The 24,995-nt window shown below is 33.4% G+C and overlaps 1 protein-coding gene across 1 annotated transcript in view; it reads left to right on the plus strand.

Moving 5' to 3' along the window:
- The window catches only part of LOC143249544 (cell adhesion molecule Dscam1-like), a 135,658-nt gene that overhangs the window by 27,495 nt on the left and 83,168 nt on the right, over positions 1–24,995 (plus strand). The window contains exons 2-6 of the mRNA XM_076499570.1: positions 1,983–2,306; positions 19,122–19,283; positions 20,233–20,379; positions 20,541–20,831; positions 23,046–23,315. Of these exons, the coding sequence (XP_076355685.1) occupies positions 1,983–2,306; positions 19,122–19,283; positions 20,233–20,379; positions 20,541–20,831; positions 23,046–23,315 (1,194 nt within the window). The remainder of the gene's footprint in view (positions 1–1,982; positions 2,307–19,121; positions 19,284–20,232; positions 20,380–20,540; positions 20,832–23,045; positions 23,316–24,995) is intronic.

The following is a 24,995-nucleotide window of genomic DNA, read 5'->3' on the forward strand; positions in this document are numbered from 1 at the left end:
TTCGAGCCCGCGACCCTCAGATCACGAGTCTACTGCCTTAACCACCTGGCCATACCGGGCCACAAAGGCATATAACGATGGAAATTAATCTTTGATATCCAATAATCCTCAGTCATAAAACACAAACGTTCCTTCAATTTTTGTGCTTCGCAGATCTATAAAAATTTCAGTCTATCAAAATTCCTGAACTACAGCTTTGTAGCCACAATACACACACATACAAAAGTCCATTTATATGGAATATAAATAAATAAGAAAGAAAACAGTAGTCTTAATATGTTGGTATTCCCTTATCCTGAAATTACTTAAATAAAAACAAAATTGAAAAAGATGACCATTTTATTTGTAGACAACCATCGAGATGCGTTATATCAATGACAGATGAGGCTAGTCTAGCTTTTAACAAAGAACCAGTTCACACGCAAGATTGTATGCTGTACATTTATACAACTACCACACTCAGTTCCAAATCCAGGACTGTGACCATGAGTTTTGAACAGACTTCACGGAACTCTAAATTAGATAATGCTTCAGTTTAATGAACATTATTAGATATTTCATTAATCTCTGCTGAACGAGTCGAATTGTTATATAATTTCCAGAATAAAATAAATCAGATTACGAAACTACCGCTAAATAACAGTGATTTTGAATTCAACAGAAAGCTCAAGTTTAGAGTGTATTAGCCGAAAGTTGATGTCAATTTTGAAAAACATAAATGAAAACAGGTTAAAAAGATAATTTAAACTGTCTACACAATCTTATCAGAATATATCAAAATATGTGAAGGTCTGACTTTAAATTATTTTTTTATTTTTTCCTTACACTTATCGTAAACTATCTTACACATTACGTTATTTTTAGGTCCAGGTTCAAGTTTGGTTAAATTAAGTTTTATGAAATTCGATAAATATATATATAATGTAGATAACGTTTACTTTCTAAATATTCCCCCCCCCCAGTGTCACGGCGGTATGTCTGCTGACTTACACCCCTAGAAAACCGGGTTTCGATACCTGTGGTGGACAGAGCAAAGATAGCCCATTATGTGGCTTTGTACTTATTTCTAAATAAACAAACTTTTTTAATAAAGTAGTACGTCTTTAAATGTATTATCTTGTATCCAGTGTTTGGATAGTTCATAAAGTTTGGTATACATTTTATTTGTATCGTTTATTACTATATTACCATTTTGGATCTAACAGTTTGAAAAAAACGTGACTTTTACTTCCACATTTTCACTAAAACATGATCTTCCCTGTAAAAAATGTCGGGTATGGATAATTCCGAAACTGAAATCAGTAGACGAATTTACCAATATTAAAACTTTGCTTGATAATTACGTCGATTTTGATCATAATATTATTTTAAAATGTTCCTTAATACAAGTTCTGAATATTTACTCCTTTAATTAAAGTTAATTAATACTCTTTGTCATACTCTAACAAACAATGGTCAGCAAAAGGCGTTTTGATACGAATGTAAATTTGTGAACGGTTTCTGTTGCAGTTAGTTTTATGGTAAAATGTGTTTGAATATAAATGCACAACCGATTTTCTTCTATACAGCAAAACAACTACAGTCTATAACTTAAACAAAATGTGCGAAGTATTTAACGTCTTATTATGAGAACAACAAGAGTTAATTTTAAAATGTTTGTAAAAAATTCCAGACACAATGAAATAATTATTAGATATTATGGTTGCTCACTTCATTTTATTGTGTCGTCTCTTTCGATGAAGGTAAATACCTTATTTACGTACAACATATAATTTATCTCCACTTATATTTACATAATAGAAAGTAATATTCCACAGAAATGAATGTTTTATTACTTTATTATATGTGAATTAAAATCACCAGATTAACAATACTACGATTGTTTAACAATAAGCTTGTAGTTTTATTTTGAAGAAGTGAGAAAAGTTGCTAAGTTTATCCTTCTATAAGAGAAATAAATTTTAAGTTTTACTTTAAAACAGACGTTACAGTCGCTGTGGCCCGACAAAAGGGACCTGGTTTTCTTCAAGAACCTCCACATATTATTGACTTTTCAAACACAACTGGAGCTGTTATTCAATGTTTAGCACACGGTGATCCTTCTCCTACGGTCAGTTGGTCAGTGAATGACAGGATAGCGGTCAGCGATGTTACAGGTCTCCGTTACGTACGTAGCGATGGAGCACTCGTTTTCCCTCCATATCGAGGTGAAGATTTTAGACAAGAAATCCATGATACCACCTACCGGTGCATTGCTTCTAATTCAGTTGGCACAATAGGAAGTAGAGAAGTTAAAGTCAAAGGTGGTAAGTAAAATGGGTCTTATGTTTGTGTTGTTTTTGAAGTCATTTTCCTTGTACAGTTTTCTTAAGTTAAAAGTATTGTTAATTAATATTTTCAGATGATGTTTTGTAAAATCTCGAAATTCGATCATTTTACTATTTTTTCAATCCTATTTAACATTTATGAATCTTGCCCCCCTCCCAGTAGATCAGCGGGAAGTCTGAAGGCTTGTAACGCTAAATACCGAGTTTCGAGGACCATGGTGAGCACGATACGGATAGCCTGCTATGTATCTTAGAGACTACCAACAATCAAACCAAACCTTTCTCTGCCTAAAAGGAGAAAAGTTCCTTATCTTAGTAGACTGCAGCCATTAACTGAGTTCTCTTCACTGTAAATGTGAACAACGAGACTCGTCTTTGAAGCTTCCCATAATTTTAAATACTGGATAAGGTTGTTCCATCAAGTGCCTGAAGTTCAAAGAAGTTTATCTGAGCATATTAAAGATGTGCATACACACTTATCAACAATTTAGAAACTACACTTAGAACGCTAGCCATAAGTTAAGAATGTAAAACAAACGATAAGAAAGATGAAAAATGTGAACAATAAATATTTTTTGTTATTAAATTTTATTCACACGGGTGTTATACAGCGAATATGATATAAAAACATGAAATTATTTAAACTTCGATATGGCTTCAAAATAGAATAATAATAGAGCTTACATCAAGTTTCAACAATATATTTTTTGATCTAAATAAATAAAGCTTTAGAAATAAAAGATAAGTCAGAAAAACCAGACACACAGCAAGACGTGAATTTTGAAAAGTGTAATAAAATAAATAAATATAGTACGAGTTACAAAATAAAAACATTCGAAGAATGAAGAATTACAATGATGTAAGATTCAAATATTACAGGCTAATCTAAATACTCTGTGTTAACAAAATGGAGCTCTTTCTCATAAAATACCTTACCCATTGATGCTTAGTGGTAAACTTGAGGGTTTATAAAACTAAAACCTTGAAATTCAATCTCTGCTATGGGCACAGATAGCGTGTTTTGTGTTTTTTTTCTTATAGCAAAGCCACATCGGGCTATCTGCTGAGCCCACTGAGGGGAATCGAACCCCTGATTTTAGCGTTGCAAATCCGGATACATACCGCTGTATTAGCGGGGGGCACAGATAGCCTACTGTACAACTCTGTACTTAACAACAACAACAAAATTATACTTTAAGATGAGGGTTGGTGAAATTTGGCTCCTCAATCAATGTAAGAATTTTGGCAATGCTTTGTTGCTTGTAATTTCCAACAATTATAATATTGTTTTTAATTATTGAGTGTGAATAGACAATACATAAAATATTTGTGATTATCAAGATACATGCAGTACTGTGCAAAAGTGTTAGAACAAAGTCGAAAATGAGATTTCAGGCTAATTTCAATGAACAGTAAAAAGAAAACTCTATTAACCTTCATACTTAGTACAACAGAAACTCAGTGGAGATGCTTGAGTTCAGCAAACAGTTAATGTTTTGTGTGTCCTCCTTTTGCTTTAATAACTGCAAACAGTCTTTCAGGAATTGTTACAACATATTTAATCAAATTGTCCTTTGGGAGTTTACTCCAAATGTCTCTAATATGAAGTTTATTTGAAGTTACTTTTGATTTGTCAAGTTTTTGATCTACCAAAACACAGATCTTCCAATGTGTTGAGATTGGAGGTGTGTAGGGGCCATCGCATTCATTTCAATAACTCCAGCAGTTTCTTTCTCACTTTCTGCACAGGTTGTACAAGTGTTTGAGGTCGGTTTCTTCTATGTAGTAAAATCCTTTACCAATGATAGGTAAACCACCGGATATACCATGACGGATCTGGTGTTATTTGTACTTGTCCATTATTAGATCTATTTTGCAAGTATCTCCTGTCACCTCAGCACAAAAATACCCTCAAACCATCACACTATCTCCACCATGCTTCAAGTGAGTTTTGTTTGTTTGTTTTTGAATTTTGCGCAAAGCTACTCGAGGGCTATCTGTGCTAGCCGTCCCTAATTTAGCAGTGTAAGACTAGAGGGAAGGCAGCTAGTCATCACCACCCACCGCCAACTCTTGGGCTACTCTTTTACCAACGAATAGTGGGATTGACCGTCACATTATAACGCCCCCACCGCTGGGAGGGCGAGCATGTTTGGAGCGACGGGGATGCGAACCCGCGACCCTCAGATTACGAGTCGCACGCCTTAACACGCTTGGCCATCCCAGGCCCTTTAAGTGAGTTATGTATTGAGTTAAGTATCTTTTTACCTTTTTCTCTGCCGAACATACAATCCACATTTTGAGCCAAATATTTCAAAACTGAGCTCATCCGTCCATAACACCTTTTTTTTCCAATCATCAAATGTCCTCTTTTTTAGCAAATTTCAATACCTTGATAATATTTGGAGAATATTACAACTGCTACACAACCACGTTTCATCTTTGGTGAGTCTTCTTGATACTGTAGATCTGAACACTTTTTTGTCATTTGGTACATGGTTGTTTATCTCATGTTTGAGATCAGTGGCAGTCGTCCTTCTGTCCTGAAGGCTACATAAACGAAGATACTTAACATCAGTATCATTGAGTTTATGTGTTCTGTCTCTTCCTTTCCTATTTTCAAACTAACCTGTTTTGATCTCATGATCTACAGTGTATTCGACAATGTTTGGGGAGCATTTCAAGTCTGCAATAATTTGTTGGAGAGTTCAACCAGCCTAAACTTTTTTATGCAAACTTTGTGTTATATTGACAATTCTTTACCCTTTTAGGGCTGTGGCATGACAAAAAAACTTAATATACAGTGTTTTTATGAAGGTTTATTTGTGGAGTACTTTTCAATTGACTTCCTCTCGCATATACCAATACAATATGCTAGCTCCTTGTTCGCTTCTGTCTATATAATTGAAACATGGGGTAGCATAATAGTTCCTTCAGACCCTAAACTTGTTCAGTATGTTCATTCAACTAGAACCATTATGACATGCCCATGGTGTAAGTGAACGTGTATTCTAAAGAATTATGAGTATTCTCACTCTGGCTCATTCAATTGTCAATAGGGATCAGTGAAGAATAACCATAGTGCTGAAATTTGCATTCTGTAACGGCATGGTAGAATGAGTCTCATAAAATGGAAAGAATGAGAAAATATTCTGTTGTCCTAACATTTTGCACAGTAGTGTACATATACGAACATCCACTTTTATGTAGGGGTTCTGTCCACTGCTTATAGATGTTTCGATCAACCTCGCTACAGTAACTGTAAAAACACTTAATGAACAGCGGTGTTAAAATGTACGTCATACACGTATCACCTTCCCTGCGTTTGGAAACTAATGGAGGCAACGGAGCGTGAGGTGACACCATACGACTGTATTAGCTAGTACTCCCAGGTCACACTAGGTATACAGTTTATGCACATCTATTTGTATCTATAGGTGTATATATATATAAAGACACTTACGTGATTGGAATACACTTACTTGAGAATTTTATTAAAATAGATTTTTATTGACCTCTTTAATATAAACTCCTATAATCAAAAGCATATGGATCCTACTTGTACAAAGCAATGTTTAATGCTGATTTTTCGGTAGTATCTTTTAATTGATCTAGATACGTTTGGGAATGAAAGCAAACATTATATCATGACTTTATATTTTGTTGCTATTTTAATATGGTCAGTGCATATAATAACTGCACTTAGAGCAATAAACTTCAGTTCAAATCAACATTTTGGTGACGCCGGAGCACTAACTTGGGAATTTGATGGTTCACTTAGTTCAGTTTCGAATATTAAAGGGGTATGGAGAGTCAGGTCTTCCATTTCAGGCCACAGAAAGCAGAGCTGTCAAAACACATTCTGCTATACCTCTAACAACCACGTGACTCGTCTCTTTGAGTTTGCTGTTTGTTTTGAGCTCCGAGTAGAAGTGGCATCCGGAAATGAGTTTTCTGTTCATTTCTCTTCCTCCCTGAACACCGTGTCGACCGCTTCCCTTGCTTCTAAAAATATTTTTAATCAATGCAAATTTCAGCGAAATATTAGATTTATTTCTTCTTTCATTTTCTTTTGTGTGTATGTGTGTGTCCCCTGAGAAACTTAACAAATTATTGTTTCGTTATTGCAAGAACCATTTTATATTTATAGATGTCGCCATTATCGCGTGCAAATCTAAGGTAAATATCTCAGAGTAAACTATCTTTGAATTAAATATTTCTAAACCCGTTTTAATTATACAGTTCATTTGGAATGGTGTTTGATATGGAGAGTTCATTGTAAGTTCATTATCAGTAACACAGCATGCAATGACAAATATTCACACTGTCGAAATTATCTTGATATAAGAAAAAAATCAGTTAAAGAAAAATTCTCTTCTATCACAAGACGCTAATCTAGACTGACTTTATTGGAATGAGCACCTACGAATCGATTATAATAAAGGCATATTTAAAGAAAAGTGGGCTTTTAATAAAGCGTCTCTAAATTACATATTTATGGAATAAATTTTTTCTTAATTTAAAATAATGTTTTCTTACTTTTATAAAAGACATACACATTGTCTATATAACTCATTTTTAACATGATCTAATATAATGTGGCCTGGCATGGCCAAGCGCGTAAGGCGTGCGACTTGTAATCCGAGGGTCGCGGGTTCGAGCCCGCGTCGCGTCAAACACGCTCGCCCTCACAGGCGTGGGGACGAATAGTGACGGTCAATCCCGCTATTCGTTGATAAAAGAGTAGCCCAAGAGTTGGCGGTGGGTGGTGATGACTAGCTGCCTTCTCTCTAGTCTTACACTGCTGAATTAGGGACGGCTCGGTGCAGTGGGCTAACAACCTGCTCACTTAAATACTTGTTGAAGAATCCGCAAGCGATTGCGGCCCTATGTTCCTTGATGGAATCTAATGGTGATAACTAACTAACTAATTTTATGTGAAGCTGTACATAATATATGAAACGTTAATTTTATACTTAATAATAAGTTCGTTGTTGCAGTTAAATATAGAAATGTGTGTGTTGTTAATGTTTTAGATAGTTATATACATAGTAATTCATAGTATGTTATCTGTCACTCGGTCAATAAAGGACGCTTAATGTTGCAATTTGTACTGTCGTAACGTCAATAAAACTTGTGCATGCCATGAATCACGAGAATAATTATGCACTCTATAAGCTACAAAACAGCACGAAATATCATTAATTTTGGTTTCATTTACTCTTGAAACAGAACACTTTGTCAGACCCTATGGAAGAACGCCTATTATATATATTAAATTATATTACACCTTACAGTACTTTTATGTATTAAATAGTATTACATCTTAACTGTGCATGTGCATATTAAATAACATTACAATTTGAAACTACATGCATATATATAATATGGTATTGCACTCTGACACTAATTATGTGTATTAAATGGTGTTACAATTGTACAGTACACGTGTTTATTAAAGGTAATACACTTTAGCAGTACATCTTTTAAAATATATCTTTTATCTTAGAGTGATAGATGCTCTTCAAGATTCTTAGAATTGAGTAGTTAGTTATTAGCATATTCGTTTATCTATCTATCTGTTTCCCCCACGCTAGTACAGCGGTAAGTATAAGAATTTATAAAGCTAAAATCAGGGGTTTGATTCCCGTCGGGGAGCTCAGCAGATAGCCTGACGTGGCTTTGCTCTAAGAAAACACACTCTATCTGTCTTTTTGGAAATGATATTATCTCTATTTCTCTGTGAGAATTTATTACATCCTTGAGTTCACAACTAAACCGACTCTGTTCCTTTCGAATGTGTAATGTTGAACAACTAATATTCCGTGTTTTAAGATATTTTTAAACGCTGTTACATGTAACTGATTGGCTCATTGTTTTGTGTATGTTCAATGTAAAACTCAACACTCGGTAATAGGTTTTTTTAACTTGTTTTTAATCTCACAGTTTATTTAGGTAGATAACAGAACATATCTGTCAACATCATAGTAATCTTATGTATTAAAACAAGTAGTATATATATATATATATAGTTATTTATTTGTGCGTGCACACGCGCGCGCGTATTTATACTTCACAAATGTGGGGGGAGCTATCTGCTGAGTCCACCGAATATTTGACAAGAAAAATATAAATTCCCTCGTCTCACCACAGAAACGAACAAATGAACTACGCCCATGTCTTTATTTTAGGGTTTTGAGAACTTATCTTGTTCCTGCTCGTGTCATAAATGATTAGAAATCTGAAACAAATAATATTTCTATATATATATATGTGTTATATCTTCAATTAGGGGAAACACTTGTTAAGAGACCATAGTAAAATGAGCATTATTGAGCATCACAACAATAGAAAGATCAGTTATGTCTTAGTTACGTTTTTCACACATCCAGTCTTGTTATATCTACCTTTCACACACAGCCATAGTAAATATAATTAGTTACCCCAAGTTTGAACAACGTTATATAGCATTACTTTAGAGCATGTTAAACGATGTTGATTAATGATGCACGTGAAAACTATCCCAGATTATGTTTATCACTACACCTAAATACTGGTTACAGTCAACATAGAAACGAGTATATAATTATATTACGTTTAAGATAACAAGCTCATAAAACGTGTAATTTTTTATTTGCGAAAGCTGTGTTAAATTTAAAATATGTTATATATGCACAGTTTGAACAGAAATATAATATTTTATATTAATATCGTTAATAATAAGGATACGCAACTGATAAAACATTGAATTTTAATATTTACGAATAAAAACGTACAAATGGTGTATTTTATTAACTTCACTCATTACCGAGGTAATTTAATTTATGCAACTAGGTGAATTTGTTTGAGCGGAGTAATGCTAACATTTTTTACCAAACAATCAAAGTTAGGTTTACAGCCAAAACATTTTAGGCTTCTAAACCAAATTACAATGAAACTAAGCTTTCGTCTAGGTAAAATCTAGACCAATTAGTAAATAAAGTGGTAAAAATATTGAAAATAATAAAATAAATGAATGTATAAGTTTAAGTTTGTGAGATGCTCAAAATAGCACAAAACCTAAGATAATGTGAACAAAGTGCATGAAAAACAACAACTAAAATAACAGAAGCGGATGAAAAAGTTAATAATTGTAGAAAGTATTCAAAACAATTGAAGAAGAGAAGAGAGTGGATAAAGTTTAAGAAGTATTCAAAACAATAGAAGAAATAAAGGGAGTGAACAAGGTGCAGAATATACTCAAAACAATACAGCAAGAAGAAAGATAACATAGTGCAAAATGTACTAAGACAATAGAACAAGCAAAGAGAATGAAAAAGTTTAAATTGAAAAATACTCAAAACAGTTTAACAAAGGAAGAAAGTGAGAAAAGTGTAGAAGGTATCCAACAAATAATACAAACTTCCTTATCTTTTATTACTATTATTACTAGAGCTACAATTCATTGAGTGTATTGTAAGTTTCAACAAATTAGCTACTCTTTATATATACTATTCTGCTTCGTTGTATCATATATCTCCATCTGCGGTGATTATATAAACATAAGAAGGCTACTGCTATATGGGTATGTTGATATATATTAGGAGCAACTCTCTTTTTTTACATAACATCGTCAAAGTGTGTTCTATAAATTTTTATGTTAATGTACACTGACGCATTACCTTTGTTGTTTTTTTTTATCGTAATTCTAATCATCTTTATTATATGAACAAGCAGTTTTATCTGGTGAATTCTTGAAGGGCCGACATAAATTCCGTGACAAAGAAATACCTTTGTCTGAAGGGCGGATCCAAGATGTAGTGATGTGCTCTATGCCTTTCTCGCTCATTCAACACATTAGAGGTAGAAGAAATTAGTTTGAACTTTTAATTAACGATATATCTTCAGATGAACAGATAATATATTACTGCAAGTTCATTAATTTTCTTTCTGGGATAACGCCTTTCTATTAAAGGAAATATTAAATTATATAGATTGATGATAAAACAGCAAAATGTTAGCTTCATAATTAGCAAGGTAGCCTCCTAAGGATAATTATTTGTTAATTCAAGATGAGCATACATTAATAATTAAAATATGAACAGAAACATCAAATAAATTACAATTTTCATAATATCGTTTATCAATATCGATAAAATGAGATGGTAAGTCTTGCCTTTGTTTACATACACCTTTAGGTGGAATTGTTTTTAATTTGAGATTAAAAGTTGGTTAGACTGAGCATTTAAATAATCAGTCAAAGCAAGACGAGTGCCTCGTCTGAACAGATTAGAACCAAGGTTGTATCGCAATATTGACTAGCATAATATTTGAATCGTATTTAAGCCTGGACTAAACTAGGACCTGAATCGAAGCAATATTTGGGTCTATACTTTATATCAAACCACAATCTGAGTTGGATAAGACCACTACCTGGACCAAATCGGTATCATGAACTGGATTTGTATTTCATGTATTTCAATGGCATGAGCTGAACCATAACAGTTGATGTTCAAAGGATAAGGACATGTACCATAGAAATATACGGACCAGTTCTGAACCAGGAACATAACAAAACTTGATGGTAGGTTAGGAGCATGGACTAGAAGTGGTCTAATATCCGACAAAAATACCAGATACTCAACCAAACAACAACCGAAATATGGCCCGAAACACCATCAGACCAGGACATAGCCAGTAACAAAACAGAATCTTATCTTAAACCAGAAGAGGGCATAACTCAAACTAGGACCATGTCTGAAATTTACACAAGCCAAGACTCAGCCAATGCTTTGTCCAGAATAATAAAAGAACTTTAAACAAGCAACTCCTGGACTAAAAACAGATCCGTATTTTGGTTAGTATAATCTAGTTTAGTTATTTGCATGAACTAGATCAAATATTTTGAACAATATAAAAATATATTCGAATAAATACTCAAACTAACCTTTCTCTTTCAACAAATCCGTTTTAATATACGCACGTCCCCTTCGTTCTCTTCCAATTCAACCCAAATAAAATCACACGTTATCGTACATTAGTTTAATAACAATGTTATGAAAACACACAAACGTCTTCAACATTCTACAACTATAGTTTAAACTAGTGCTGTACGTATTCGAGTCTCTTTTCATAATTTTAAACCAATGTATATAATTATGTACAAATCACAGTGTGAATAGAATTTTATCTTATTGTTGAAAATAGAAACAGTTCCTTTGCTATCACTAACTATTTTTGACATTTTTTAACTCTCTCACTTCTACAAATGGAAGTTGTATCTCCTAAAATAAAAGTACAAGAAATTAGATAGTGTCTCTCTGCTTACCTCCTGTTGGTATGTACCTAAAACTACCCCTTTTTATAAGTATTTATTCGTGTTTGCTACTATCTACAAGTCCTGGGCAAAATTTTGTAATAATACTCATAAATCTTTGATATTTTCTTAATGATAATAGGATATCACATTTCCTTAGTCCACTTAAAAATTTAATCTCAAAAAACGTTATTATTATAATAATTCAATTAATGCAAAACAATCGAGCAATTCTGCATTTTTAGACTTCAATCGACTTCAACTGCTACCCATTATCTATTATAACAATACTCTGTTTTTGTCTGTCCTGAAAATGTGTGTGCACTTATATATCAACAAGTGTTAAGAAAAGATAGATGTAAACTTACAAATAAACATGTTAAAAGCTTATCTAAATTTTACAAAAGTCTAACGTTACGATGTAGAATAATACTATAAGTCTATTTATTGATAGTTTTAAGTAAGGCAAAGTTTAGCCGTAACTAATGTAAAACAACGTACACAAGTTACAGTGTTAAGGTATGTCTTAATCAAGTATAAGCAGTAGTTAAACAAGACGTAACAGGTATTAGTCCTAAGACTAATGGATTTCGGTGTCTACGAGTAGAATTACTTTGTATTATTCTGTAACTTCTGTATTTAAAAAAGTACTATTGCACTAAAGATATTAATATGTTCGCATATGTTTTGTGGGTTTCTTCTAGTTACAGTTGTTTTCCATACTTTTCGGAACATTCCTCTTTCATTTCAATAGTCACATAAATCTTTGTTCTATGTTTGAATATATGGAACCATTTCGGACGTTGCCGCGCTCTTTATTGAACATTGGCTTCATTTTTATTGGTTGATTAGATAGATAGGACAGATACATACGTTTCAACAGCTTTGAACAGACTGTTACACATACCCTTTTAAAACATTCTTTTCAATTCCTTTTAAAGCTATGCTATGTATACGCGTCAACTATTTAATTTTACAATAGATTTAAGCCTATTGTTACGCTTTTCCGTGGCTATAGAGAGATAGACTGATTTATAAAGACCCCACCATACAAAGCATTCATAAACAAGTGATGGTAGAACAACTTATAATCGTAGGATGGATCTGTAGATTGCTAGAATTATTGACCTTAAAATGACCCTGTTTATTTCTTTAGTTTCAGCGTATCTCAACAGACGCATGGTAATTTAGCGTTTACTGCATTCAGCTTTGTAATAAATAAGCAGATACCCACTTCAGAGCAACAACTGACAAGTATTATAAGCATTTAGTGCATCTACCGTTCGCAATATTTAAGGTAAGATACGTTTGCATATCTATGTATAAGACCTGAATTCTAGACCAGTGGAACTGTGCACCGCCCTTAATGAAAAACTTAGATGAGGATATTTGTAAAAGTTAGTTTTTTTCAGAATGTTTTAACAAGGCTCGATCAAGGATGGACTATATACACTCGATAAGGTTGGAGATTGGGTTGGCCAAGCCAATGTTAATGTTCTGACTTTCATTACATTGTTTAATAACTACAGCAGAAAGAACAGAAACGAGCCCGGCATGGCCAAGTGGGTTAAGGCGTTCGACTCGTAATCTGAGGGTCGCAGGTTCGAATTCCGTCACACCAAATATGCTCGCACTTTCAGCCGTAGGGGCGTTATAATGTTATTCGTTGGTAAAAGAGTAACCCAAGAATTGGCGGTGGGTGGTGAATACTAGCTGTCTTCACTCTAGTCTTACACACCTAAATTAGGGACGGCTAGCGCAGATAGTCCTCGTATAGCTTTTCGCAAAATTCCAAAACAAACAAACAAACGAGAACAAAAAACAACTTTTGTATAAAAGCACTGCTTTTTCCTGTTAGCTTGTGATGCCCACTGCCACCACTTGATATCGCTTAAAATGAAGAGTAAGTGTTTTCCGGTCAGTTACTCTTTTGTTATAGCCAATACTACTATGATAATTTCTTATGGTACCTTTGTTTGTTTGTTTGTTTTGGAATTTCGCACAAAGCTACTCGAGGGCTATCTGTGCTAGCCGTCCCTAATTTAGCAGTGTAAGACTAGAGGGAAGGCAGCTAGTCATCACCACCCACCGCCAACTCTTGGGCCACTCTTTTACCAACGAATAGTGGGATTGACCGTCACATTATAACGCCCCCACGGCTGGGAGGGCGAGCATGTTTGGCGCGACGCGACGCGAACCCGCGACCCTCGGATTACGAGTCGCGCGCCTTACGCGCTTGGCCATGCCGGGCCCTTATGGTACCAGTGCACACTTTTGCCTGTCCTGCAGCAGTAATATCTACTTGTTGTAGGTCGTTTTCCACACTTCTCCTTGGAACATAAGAAGTTGATTCTGTTGGTTTTAGCCTCCGCAGCAGTGCTAAAACTGTGTGTGTGTTTTTTCTATTTGACTAAACGTCACTCTGCTCACAGTGGACAGTGGTATTGCAGATGACCTATTGATTTCTCGCTTTGACCATCCTCCCATCGTCCATCTAAGTGGTCTCGTAAAAATAGGGTTAATTACTAATATTCTTTTGTTCATGGCGTGGCTGTTCGTATTCTGCGGTTTCCACAAGATACATTCATGTTTAAACGTCGGAGTTAATTCCACATGGTGTTAACAGAGACAGTCGATTTATATTCGCAGGTGTGTCTATTTACTTACTGGTAAGCTGCGTAGAGCCCGTATTTTCCTTTACTCATTCATAGTTAAACATTATGGTGTTATTGTTTTGAACGAATAGGAAGCTGTTAAAATTGTCCAAATAAATAACCTCAATCTCTTTAATAACTGTTATCGCTTTATTTTACTCAGTTCTAAACTGTTTAAAGTAAGTGAATTAATGGTACGATAAAATAAGGTGAAAAGTTCAATATAGCGTTTATTTTCAATATTTTCATGAAAAAAATTCAAATACTAATCTATGTTATAATATTCCCCAGTTGTTCTATGCTAGTACTACAAGTACAAGCGTCCTAGATTATCTTACAATAGGTTTAGAGTGTTATACATATACCTTTAAGACATTGTCTTTAAACCCTTTTAACACTATGCTATACATACACATCTGGTTTCTTTTACCATAGATTTCAGTCTGCAATTACACAGTTGGTTTAAATTACCACTACGTGTACACTTATATATCTTTTACCACCCCATACAGTAGTTATAAATACATTGTTATACATAATTAAGTCCCTTACAGTTCTATATAGTAGTTTAAATATTAGTTTGACAAATACACACTTTAAATCATTATTCCTGAGTTGTTTTAAGCTAGTGTTATACGCACTTGTGTTTTATATACATTAGTTAAACTAATCCTTCTCAGTCATGTAAACTCAATATTACTCATACACACTCTAAAACGTTCTCTGTGGGTCGGTTTAACTAGTGCTTTAATTACATTCTATTTCAGTAGTTTTAAAGTCATTACTAGTCAGTCATACTCACTATGAAACGTTCTCTGTCAGTCAATTTAAACTAATGCTTTAATTACATTATATTTCAGTAGTTTTAAAGTCATTACTAGTCAGTCATACTCACTATAAAACTTTCGATGTCAGTCAATTTAAACTAATGCTTTAATTACATTTTATTTCAGTGATTTTAAAGTCATTACTGGTCAATCATACACACTCTAAAGCGTTCTCTGTCAGTTGTCTTAAACTAGTGCTATATGCAGAGGACGCTTCCAGTAGTTTTAAACTTATAATTCTCATACAAGCTCTTAAAATATTCTCTGGCAGTCGTTTTTAAACTAATGCTACACACACACACACAGCTCTCAGAATAGGTTTACACCCATTGTTACTGAAACACACTTTAAAAATTCCCTGTCAGTAGATTTAAACTAATGCTACACACACACACACATCTCTCAGAATAGGTTTACACCCATTGTTACTGAAACACACTTTAAAAATTCCCTGTCAGTAGATTTAAGCTAATGCTACGCACACGTGTCTCAAACAGGTTCTTTGAGTAAGTTTAAACTCAGTGACACACATACTCTCCTAGTAGTTTTAAACCAGTACTAGCATACACATGTTTGTTCTTAAACCACCGCTACAGTTTCACACGCATAATCTTACATACATCTGAATAAACGTACAAGTCTTCCAGTAGAACAGCTTACTAAAATAGAGCGCTATAATGCAGGGTTCGATTTGTCGTGGTGGACACAGCATATGGCCTAAGATGTTTTTGCTCATTAAAAAAAGCAAAAGTGACGTATTTGTTAAAAGCATTTCACAAAGCACTTAAGTATGTTTTAGTATTTAAGTATGTTTTAGTAGCTTCGACGTCATAGGTGCAAGATCAACTAGAAAAACTTGACACCAGTGACGTTGACAACATAAATGCCTGGAGCTGATTTAGAAACCGTAACAAAAGAACGTTGCTAATTATAAAATTACTTTTTTATCCAGTAGAAAAAGAGTAGAAACAAAAAATAATGGTGTAATTAATCTAGGTCTTTAATCAAATATGCTTCGTTTGGTAATATATATTTTGCTGTATTAAGTTTCTCTTTTATGTGATCACCAATCTAAACCAGACCTTTCAGTGAGTTTACATGATAAGCAAGCGGTCGTTTCTGGTTTCTATGGAAACCGTTGCCATGTTATCAAAGTGCTACACTTGCCCAAGTTGCAATACTGTAAAGGAATGTTATCTTTCATACGATAAAATGTCTTAACCGCATAAAATTGTTCTTTTTACGACCGTCATTTCATTATACACGCGAAAATAAACCAGTAAATGTATCTGCACCAGTAAATGTATTATAGATATAATTACTTAATGTAAATTTATGTAATTTTAATTATGTCATTAACATGTAAATTTAAAATCATGATTAATAACAATGAATTTTAGGAATTACATGTTAGAGTCACTTCAAAGACAATGTAACAAGACGTGTAGACCTCTATCTTATTTGTTGCATATCTGATCATACAAATCATATACAGAAGAACAAACAAGGATGATTGTAAGGACAAACAAATAAGATAGCAAAAAAATGTTGTACTTGAAACTTGGACCTTTACTGGCAACGCTCAGAGCCATAAGTTGTACTCAGGATGTATTACAGAGAATTACCAGAAATAAAAACAAGACTAGTTTGTGATCGAAGCGATGGTTCGGAAGCAACATTTAGAACGTCCAGATTATTCTGGAAAACCTTATTTTCAATGTGTCTCTGGTGATATGTAGTTACTATATGACAAATATATTTTTTTAAAACTATAATCATTTCAAATATACAGTTTTCTTTGCTATCACCCAATAAATATATTAACATATATTGACCAAATCTTACTTGTGAGAATTATGTAACACCCTTGCTTAATTTTGTTAATCAACTTTAGATGAACTACACTCATGTTGACTAAAACGTATACTGGGTTAGTTTGTTGTAAAAAAACTTCAAGTAATTTTTGTTTCTCGTATGATGGTTCTGGTTCTTTTAAAATCGCAACATCTTGTCAACTTTGACGATACAGAACAATGACTGATTTTTCTTTTAATTAATTCTAATCTGTTGTTGCTGTTGTTTGCAATTAAGCACAAAACTACACGATGCTCTGCCCACCGGGGGTATTAAAACTCGGATTTTAGCGTTGTAACTCCGTAGACATACCGCTGTGCTATTGGTGGGGGCTGTTTTAACAGATAGTCGCACGTTAAAACTAATCTTTAAGAGCTTCCAACTTTTCAGTCATCTGAAAATTAGCATATGTATACGTATATGAAATTTAAGTTTTAGTAGTACTGTGTCTAAACTGAGATAAAGGCTAATTAGTTATTTAATTTCATGATAACTTATTCTAGAGACCAGTGTCCATTCTATTCAAAGTACGTTTATTGAAATGTTTATTATAAACGACAACTAACTCTTCCTACGGTTTAAACATAAACTTAACTGAATTATTAATGTGCATTATTCTTTCCAAATTTATCTTCACTGCACAAATTAAATACCGTTATTAAAAACAGTGACGGTAGTTTAAAACGTTGACTGTCATTCCCCAAAACCTCTTTGTAACTAAAATAAAAATAACTGCTTTGGATTGGATTTCGCAAAAAGCTACACGACAGCTATCTGAATTTAGCAGTGTTAGACTAGAGGGAAGGCAGCTAGTCATCATCACTCATAGTCAACTCTTTTACCAACGAACAGTAGGATTGATCGTGACATTATAATGCCCCCACTGCTGAAAGGGCGAGTATGTTTGATGTGACGGGAATTTGAACCTGCGTAGCTCAGATTGAGAGTCAAGCGCTTTCACCATCTGGCCATGCTGGGGCCAGTAGTAATAATAATTTCATTATGTTTTCATGGACGAAACATAAACTTACAAAAAAAATACTTGAGAAATGTATATCTTAAAGTAAAAGTAGTTCGGCATCAGAGATTCATTTTATTTTTCATGATGATTTCTGGAAAACAACCAAATTAATCAAAATACAAACCTAACATACATGAAACTATACAAAAGATTTAGCGTTATTATTTACTAGAAGCAAATGATAAAATTCTGTCTGACGTACGTGATAAACCTGAACACTTCGAAAGAGAGGCGTGTTGATAGTAATTTTAATATAATAAAGCAAACTTTATTTATTTTGTAGAAGAAAACTAGATGGAAGCATGCCTAGCGTTCTAAATAGGATCACTTTTGAATCAAATTTGTTTGTAATGCTGTGAACTCACAGATATATATATATATAGTATTATACATTTTTTAAAAATTCATAAGTCTCTTGAAACTTTGACATTTGTGTTTCTAACTGTTCCATCCGTAAACACTTTTTTTCATCGCTATTGAAATACATATATGTAGAAATATATTTTTGTATTAATTCGAAAACTACTATGAAGCGTTACTATCCACTTATTTATTTTTAAGAGTATTTCCTGGGTTGCTTGTTTTTTGAAAAATATGACGCTAAATTTACTGCGTTTTAAAGGTTATAAAGTGAGTTATAAATGCATAGGTTAAAGCCACCAGTGCTTCATGAGGTTATAAAGTAAGTTGGTGTGTATGTTATAAGTTTATTCATATGTATGTTTATGCATATTTAAAATACGACAAATACAAGTTACAAGTGATAGAATATTATAATATTATTTGATCATTATAAAGAAAGTTGCAACAGGTCCTAGAAATCCTTATCTGTGTTATATTTATGCGAACAACTCTGAATGTTCTTGAGTAATCTCTGGAATTTAGAATGTTGTAAATGTTCTCTAGTTTAAATAGCCCCAAAACGTTAATTTTCATATTTTAGAAACTTGACGTTTAGTACTGAAATTTAGAAACGTTGACTGTTATTTTACTGTATACCAAAATATTATAATACGAGTTATGTCATTACTTTTGTAGGTACGGTATTTTAGAAAACTGCAACGTGTGAATTAATTTTTAAAGAGTAAAATGTCAATTTCATGTAAGTTACAGACGCTGTAACTTCTTGCACGTATGTTTTAGTTGTGCTACAAAGCTACGTGGCTGAAGTTTACAAAACATATGCAGTCAAAGGAAACACAGCTGTAGTAGAATGTCACATTCCTGACTATGTCCGTGAATACGTTGCGGTAACGTCATGGCTGAAAGATGGCTCTGTTGTCATATATCCAACATTCACAGAGGGTAAGTCAACCTTTCTTACTTCAGCTTTCAAACTTTGTTAGGTCGTTATGCTCGTTAATGGTTCAATCTGTAAAAAAATAATTCCAAGCATTTGCTATATTGTTAGTACTCCTATAATAAATTATTACAAATATTAAGGTTTATTAAGGTTAGAATTAATAGTTCAACTTCAGTGACGTGCACAGAGGAGGAGAAATCAAGGTCCTGACTTTGTGTTCTTATGCCCTAAGAGTGCCATTTTTTCTCTGACACAAAATTATCAAGTATAAAATTATACACCTGATTCTATTCCTTGCTAGCTATGAATTATTAGGAAAGACAGAGAAAAAATTAGTTTCAGCTTTAAAATAGATGGAAAATTCGGTCGTGTAAGATTTTAATATATATATATATAATTATAGTACGCTATTAAGTAAGTGTTCATATGTAAAAAGTCATTATTTAGTTTTAGTTCAACTGAATAGAAATAAAAGAAGATGTGTTTAGTTTTCATAAAATTTTATCCCGTATATACTAAAGACACGGTCCCCACGGTCTCCTCTAAAACATACAGTCCCCTCCCAAAAACAGTTGTCTTACAAATGTTGAAAAGTGCCCATTTTGTTAACGATCCACTGCCCTTTTAACGTTCTCTACATTTTACTATTCAGTGTAATTTATCCGTAACTATAGCCACATTATATGAACAAATCCACATTATGGTTTGTAATGCTACATATAATAACTACTAGATGAATATCACGAAAAAAGTGTTATTACTCAACGAGTAACTATTCAACAAATCATTTATGCGTTTCGAAACATTCGTCTATCTTGAACACCTAAACAAGGAGAACCAATGCAGAGCTTCAAAATGTTTTTTGTTGTGACTAAATGCTATGATACACTCTAACATAATTCTTCATGCTAAGTGTGAAACCTTATAATAGTCCAATCATTCTTTAACCAGGTCGATACACTGTCTTTCCGTATGGAAAACTATATATTCGACAAGTGGAGTCCTCTGATAACAACAACTGGTACCAGTGTCAAACTCAACATAGACTGACTCAAAACATCCACACTAGCGCTACCAAGGGCCAACTTGTGGTAACAGGTGAAGTACAAACTTATTTATAATCATACAATAATCCATAAATAGCTTTATATTTATTTATTTAGCTTTATTGTATTTAAAAAGGAATATTAGCTTTCACCACTTCAAACTAAGATGATTAACGAATACATGTAAAAATAATATTATTCCGTATGTTACAGAACCTACTATTATGACACCAAAAATCATAGATATTAGACGACGTGTGGTGGTGAAACAAGGTGAAACAGCAGAACTACCTTGTGCAGCAAGGGGTTATCCTGTACCCTCGTATTTCTGGTACAAACATGATGGAGTCCAATTGAAGTCCATAAAAAATGGTGTCAGGCCTTTTCTGGTGGATGGAATATTGAGGATACGAAGCGTAAGAATCGAAGACGGAGGAAGATACACTTGTCTTGTTAACAACAGTCTTGGCTCAGAACAAGCAGAGACTTATCTTATTGTAAGAGGTTAGTAGTCAATGAAGATTCACTTGATAACACTATGTAACAAAATTTATACTTTTTCTCGTTCCTGGGCAGAAAGTGTTATTTCTCAATTGCTTATGCCTGAAGTAAATGGAAAAGACTTAGTTTTCTCTTCATATTTTGCGTTTCTGACCTGGGAGCGTACAACGAAAACATGATGGTAGACTGTATTTGGGGGTTGATACGTGAAAGTGATATACATTACAGTCGCAAATCTCGAAAAACTACTCACTTCTAAACATTTTTGTATAACTTTAGTATAAATACATGTAAATCTTGATTCATATGTTGTTTTATTCAGACCTTATGTAAATGAAAATGTGCAAGTTTATCCGTTTTTACATAGAAAGTAGGTTAATTTCTAAATTTCATTATCCACGTCACAAAAGCAAAGTTTGAAGAGAATAATGTCCATTTTCTGTACTTTTACAACATAAGCAATTAAAAAATAACACGTACACTCCAGGAACAAAATTTGTGTTATAGAGTGTAATCAGTAGCTTCTAAATTGCAATCATTCATGTGGCTGTTAATGATAGAAAAATAGCATAGGTTTACCACTATTAAAGAACAGATAATTAATTGATTATTTTAGAGTTATTAACAGCTGACTTTTAGATGTTAGAAGACAGCAGAGATTCACATGACTGCTAGAGGTTAGAGAAAATTAAGATATTCATATGAACGTTAGATATTAGAGTAAAATAAATATTCATACGAATGTTATATGAGATCATAAATTCATCTGACTGCTAGAGACTATAATACAGCAGATATTCATACGACTGTTAGAGTTTAGAAGACAGTAGGGATTTATTGAAACTGCTAGAGATTATAAGACGTACTTTCACGTGGTTACCAGAGGTTTTATAAAAGATGTGAATTACTTGATAATCGAATGTTTCTTAATAGCAGACACTCTTCTCAATGTTAGAAGTAGAATACGATAGAAATTCATTTTGTGGTATGAAGACATCAAAAACTCGTCTGATTAATAATTTATATAGTCGGTTTTGCTGAATTATTAGATGTTTATAGAGAGTAGAAAATTTTTGGTGGTTAATCGTTTTAAGAGAAATGAAATTTACGTGATTATTATAGCTTTGTATACAGCGAAAATTCAACTGCTTTTTCAACATTAATACAGGGCAAATATCCTACAGTGGAACTTATCTAACAATTACAGATTACTAAACACCAGGGATTAGTTTGATGGTTTGATATCTTCAAAATTAAGATTTTTCCTGATTATTAAAGGCTTACATAAAGCTGAAATTTATTAATATAATAAAATTATTCTGCAGAAAAGTCTCATCTAATTGTCCCAGTTTTTAGAGAAAAGGAGAAGCACTTCATTGTTAATACAGTAGAGTGAAGATGATTGATTGCTAGAGGTTAATAGACAGTAAATTATTACCTGATTGTTAAAGATTTGCAAAAAGCTGCGAAGTCTCTTGATTGTTAGAAACAAGCAGAAAACAATTAAGACTCGTCTGACTGACAGAAATTCGACTAATTGCCATTGTTTGTAAAAGCGAAGACTGGTCTGATTGACAGCGATTCAACAAATTATCTTTGTAAAGACCAAAGGCACATCTGATTGATAATAAATCAACTAATTGTCATTGTTTGTAAAGAGTGAGGAATTGTTGATTTTAGTACTAGAAGTAAACGACCTTATAAGACCATTGAGATTTGATTAGAATTTATTATTTGAACTATATTTGGTAAAAGTGTAATTAGTTCTAAGAATCTAATCACGAGATAGTTTCTTCGCTTTGTTCGTATAGAGGTATTTTGAACGGTTTTACTATACTTTTCAAAAGAGGAAAATTCTGTAACAGTGTTTACTAAAGATTTACCAAGGAGACCAACGCAAGTCAACGCTATATGTTTATTGGAACTCTCTGGCTTCCTTTTCTTGTGTTGTATGTTGAAAAATGTAATAACTAGTCTTGAAATAAATATCATAAGTTTTTCTATAACCTCGTATAACTTATGAGAAGGGTGATTATAGAGTTATTTGTCCTGCACACGTGGTTATTACGACTCTAGAAGAAAACATTTTTACAGGTAGATAATAGATTTACATTTACTAATCACAATACTAGAACGTCCACTACAGCGAGACGGCTATGTTATCGTATTTCATTGATCATTTTTAACAATCAAACGTTACATCGTCTCATATTCTAGAGCCTTTATCGGTCGAAGTACACCCTCGACACCAGGTGATTGACATCGGAAAATCCGCTTCGTTTAACTGCTCCATCGTAGGACAACCCATTTCAAACGTGGAATGGAGAAAAGACCAAAAGCCACTAAAAGGAGAAAAGAAACGCCAGTTAATATCAAGAAATGTTGTATACATTTCATCAGTTGGAAGAGACGACAAGGGGATGTACCAATGCTTTGTGAGCAGTGACTGGGAATCTGTGCAATCGGCTGGAGAACTGAGTCTGAAAGGTAAAGACGTGAGAAAATAATGAACATTGGTAAAAATATATCTCACTCACTAAAATATTAACACTTACACGTATTCAATACACAAAGACTTGCATGGTTGAAATTCTTGACGAAATAAAAAAACAAGTTAATATTTATAACATATAAATTTATTAAACTATTATTCAGAGCACTACCGTACTAGTAATATATTAGAATAGCATAACAATAAGGCCTGGCATGGCCAAGCGCGTAAGGCGTGCGACTCGTAATCCGCGGGTTCGCGCCCGCGTCGCGCTAAACATGCTCGCCCTCCCAGCCGTGGGGGTGTATAATGTGACGGTCAATCCCACTATTCGTTGGTAAAAGAGTAGCCCAAGAGTTGGCGGTGGGTGGTGATGACTATCTGCCTTCCCTCTAGTCTTACACTGCTAAATTAGGGACGGCTAGCACAGATAGCCCTCGAGTAGCTTTGTGCGAAATTCCAAAACAAACAAACAAAGCATAACAACATGAAAATTCTTGAGTAATATTAACATACTGATGCTAACAGAAGAAAGGGGAAGGATTTTATAACAACGATAGTAACAACAATACAAAAAGGACCGTAAAACTAAAGAATTTCTTTTATGTTCTAATTAACATATACCAGTTGCTCGGATATCGTATAACAGTTATAACCTCAATTAAACAAATTTTTTAACAGTCACCCATTTAAATTAAACATACTTTACCAAACACTCACACGAGCTGATTATTCAGAACTTGTCGCTTAAACACATTTTATTAAAGATTCACCAAAGTTGGTTATGAACTTGTCTCAGGAACTGTAATTGTTTATGAATCTTTAATAGTTACGAATTTAAGACCGGAGTCCAAGTAAAAAACAAACATTTCTTCTGTTTATTGAACGGAATAAAATTGGGAAAACCTAAAATTAAAAAAAAAACTTCAAATAAGCAAGAAAAATAAAATTTGCACAACTCCTTACTTAGGTCACAGTCTGGTTTGTAAACTAGTCTAACTCCGATATGACTCTTTATGTTGTTGTTGTATTTTCTGGTATCATACATATCAACTCTATATCACTGGCCAGAAATATATACCAAGAAACTGAAAAGTTGTCTCTGATTCTATAAAACACTCAACTTTTAAGAATTACAATCACATACGAACAAAGATAAAGTCCCATAAAACAAGAATTACCATAGTAATTCTGAACTGAGAACAGACATGTCAAAATTAATAATAAGTGTGAATTACCTTCAGCCAGTGTTATCAAATGGTACTAAACTCAATTGAGCAACCGCTTGATTCCTTGACAGTATGTAGAACGCAAAAGTTCAGATTATCCGAATATTTTATAATCTATACCTTAGCCATTTACAGAATAAGTACAACACAAGTATTCTTATGTCACTAATCAGAAAAATGTAGTGTCTGTAGACACGCTAGTTACAGGAGGATAACCAGTTTACATTTCTTCCTGTGGTGATCATAATAGAAAGTCTTCTGGAAAACATTATACACAAGTTACTTATAAAATATATATATAGTTATATGCTAGCTATGTTTTAGAATATGTACAGATATGTCGACATCTCTCCTCAATTACAGTTGTATCTAATTATAATTCATCACGTAATATATTATCATATGGTAGATAAGTCAACATTCTAGTGTACAGTCATGTAAAAACGT

This window comes from Tachypleus tridentatus, chromosome 4 (assembly GCF_004210375.1).
Source record: "Tachypleus tridentatus isolate NWPU-2018 chromosome 4, ASM421037v1, whole genome shotgun sequence".
Classification (NCBI taxonomy): Eukaryota; Metazoa; Arthropoda; class Merostomata; order Xiphosura; family Limulidae; genus Tachypleus; species Tachypleus tridentatus.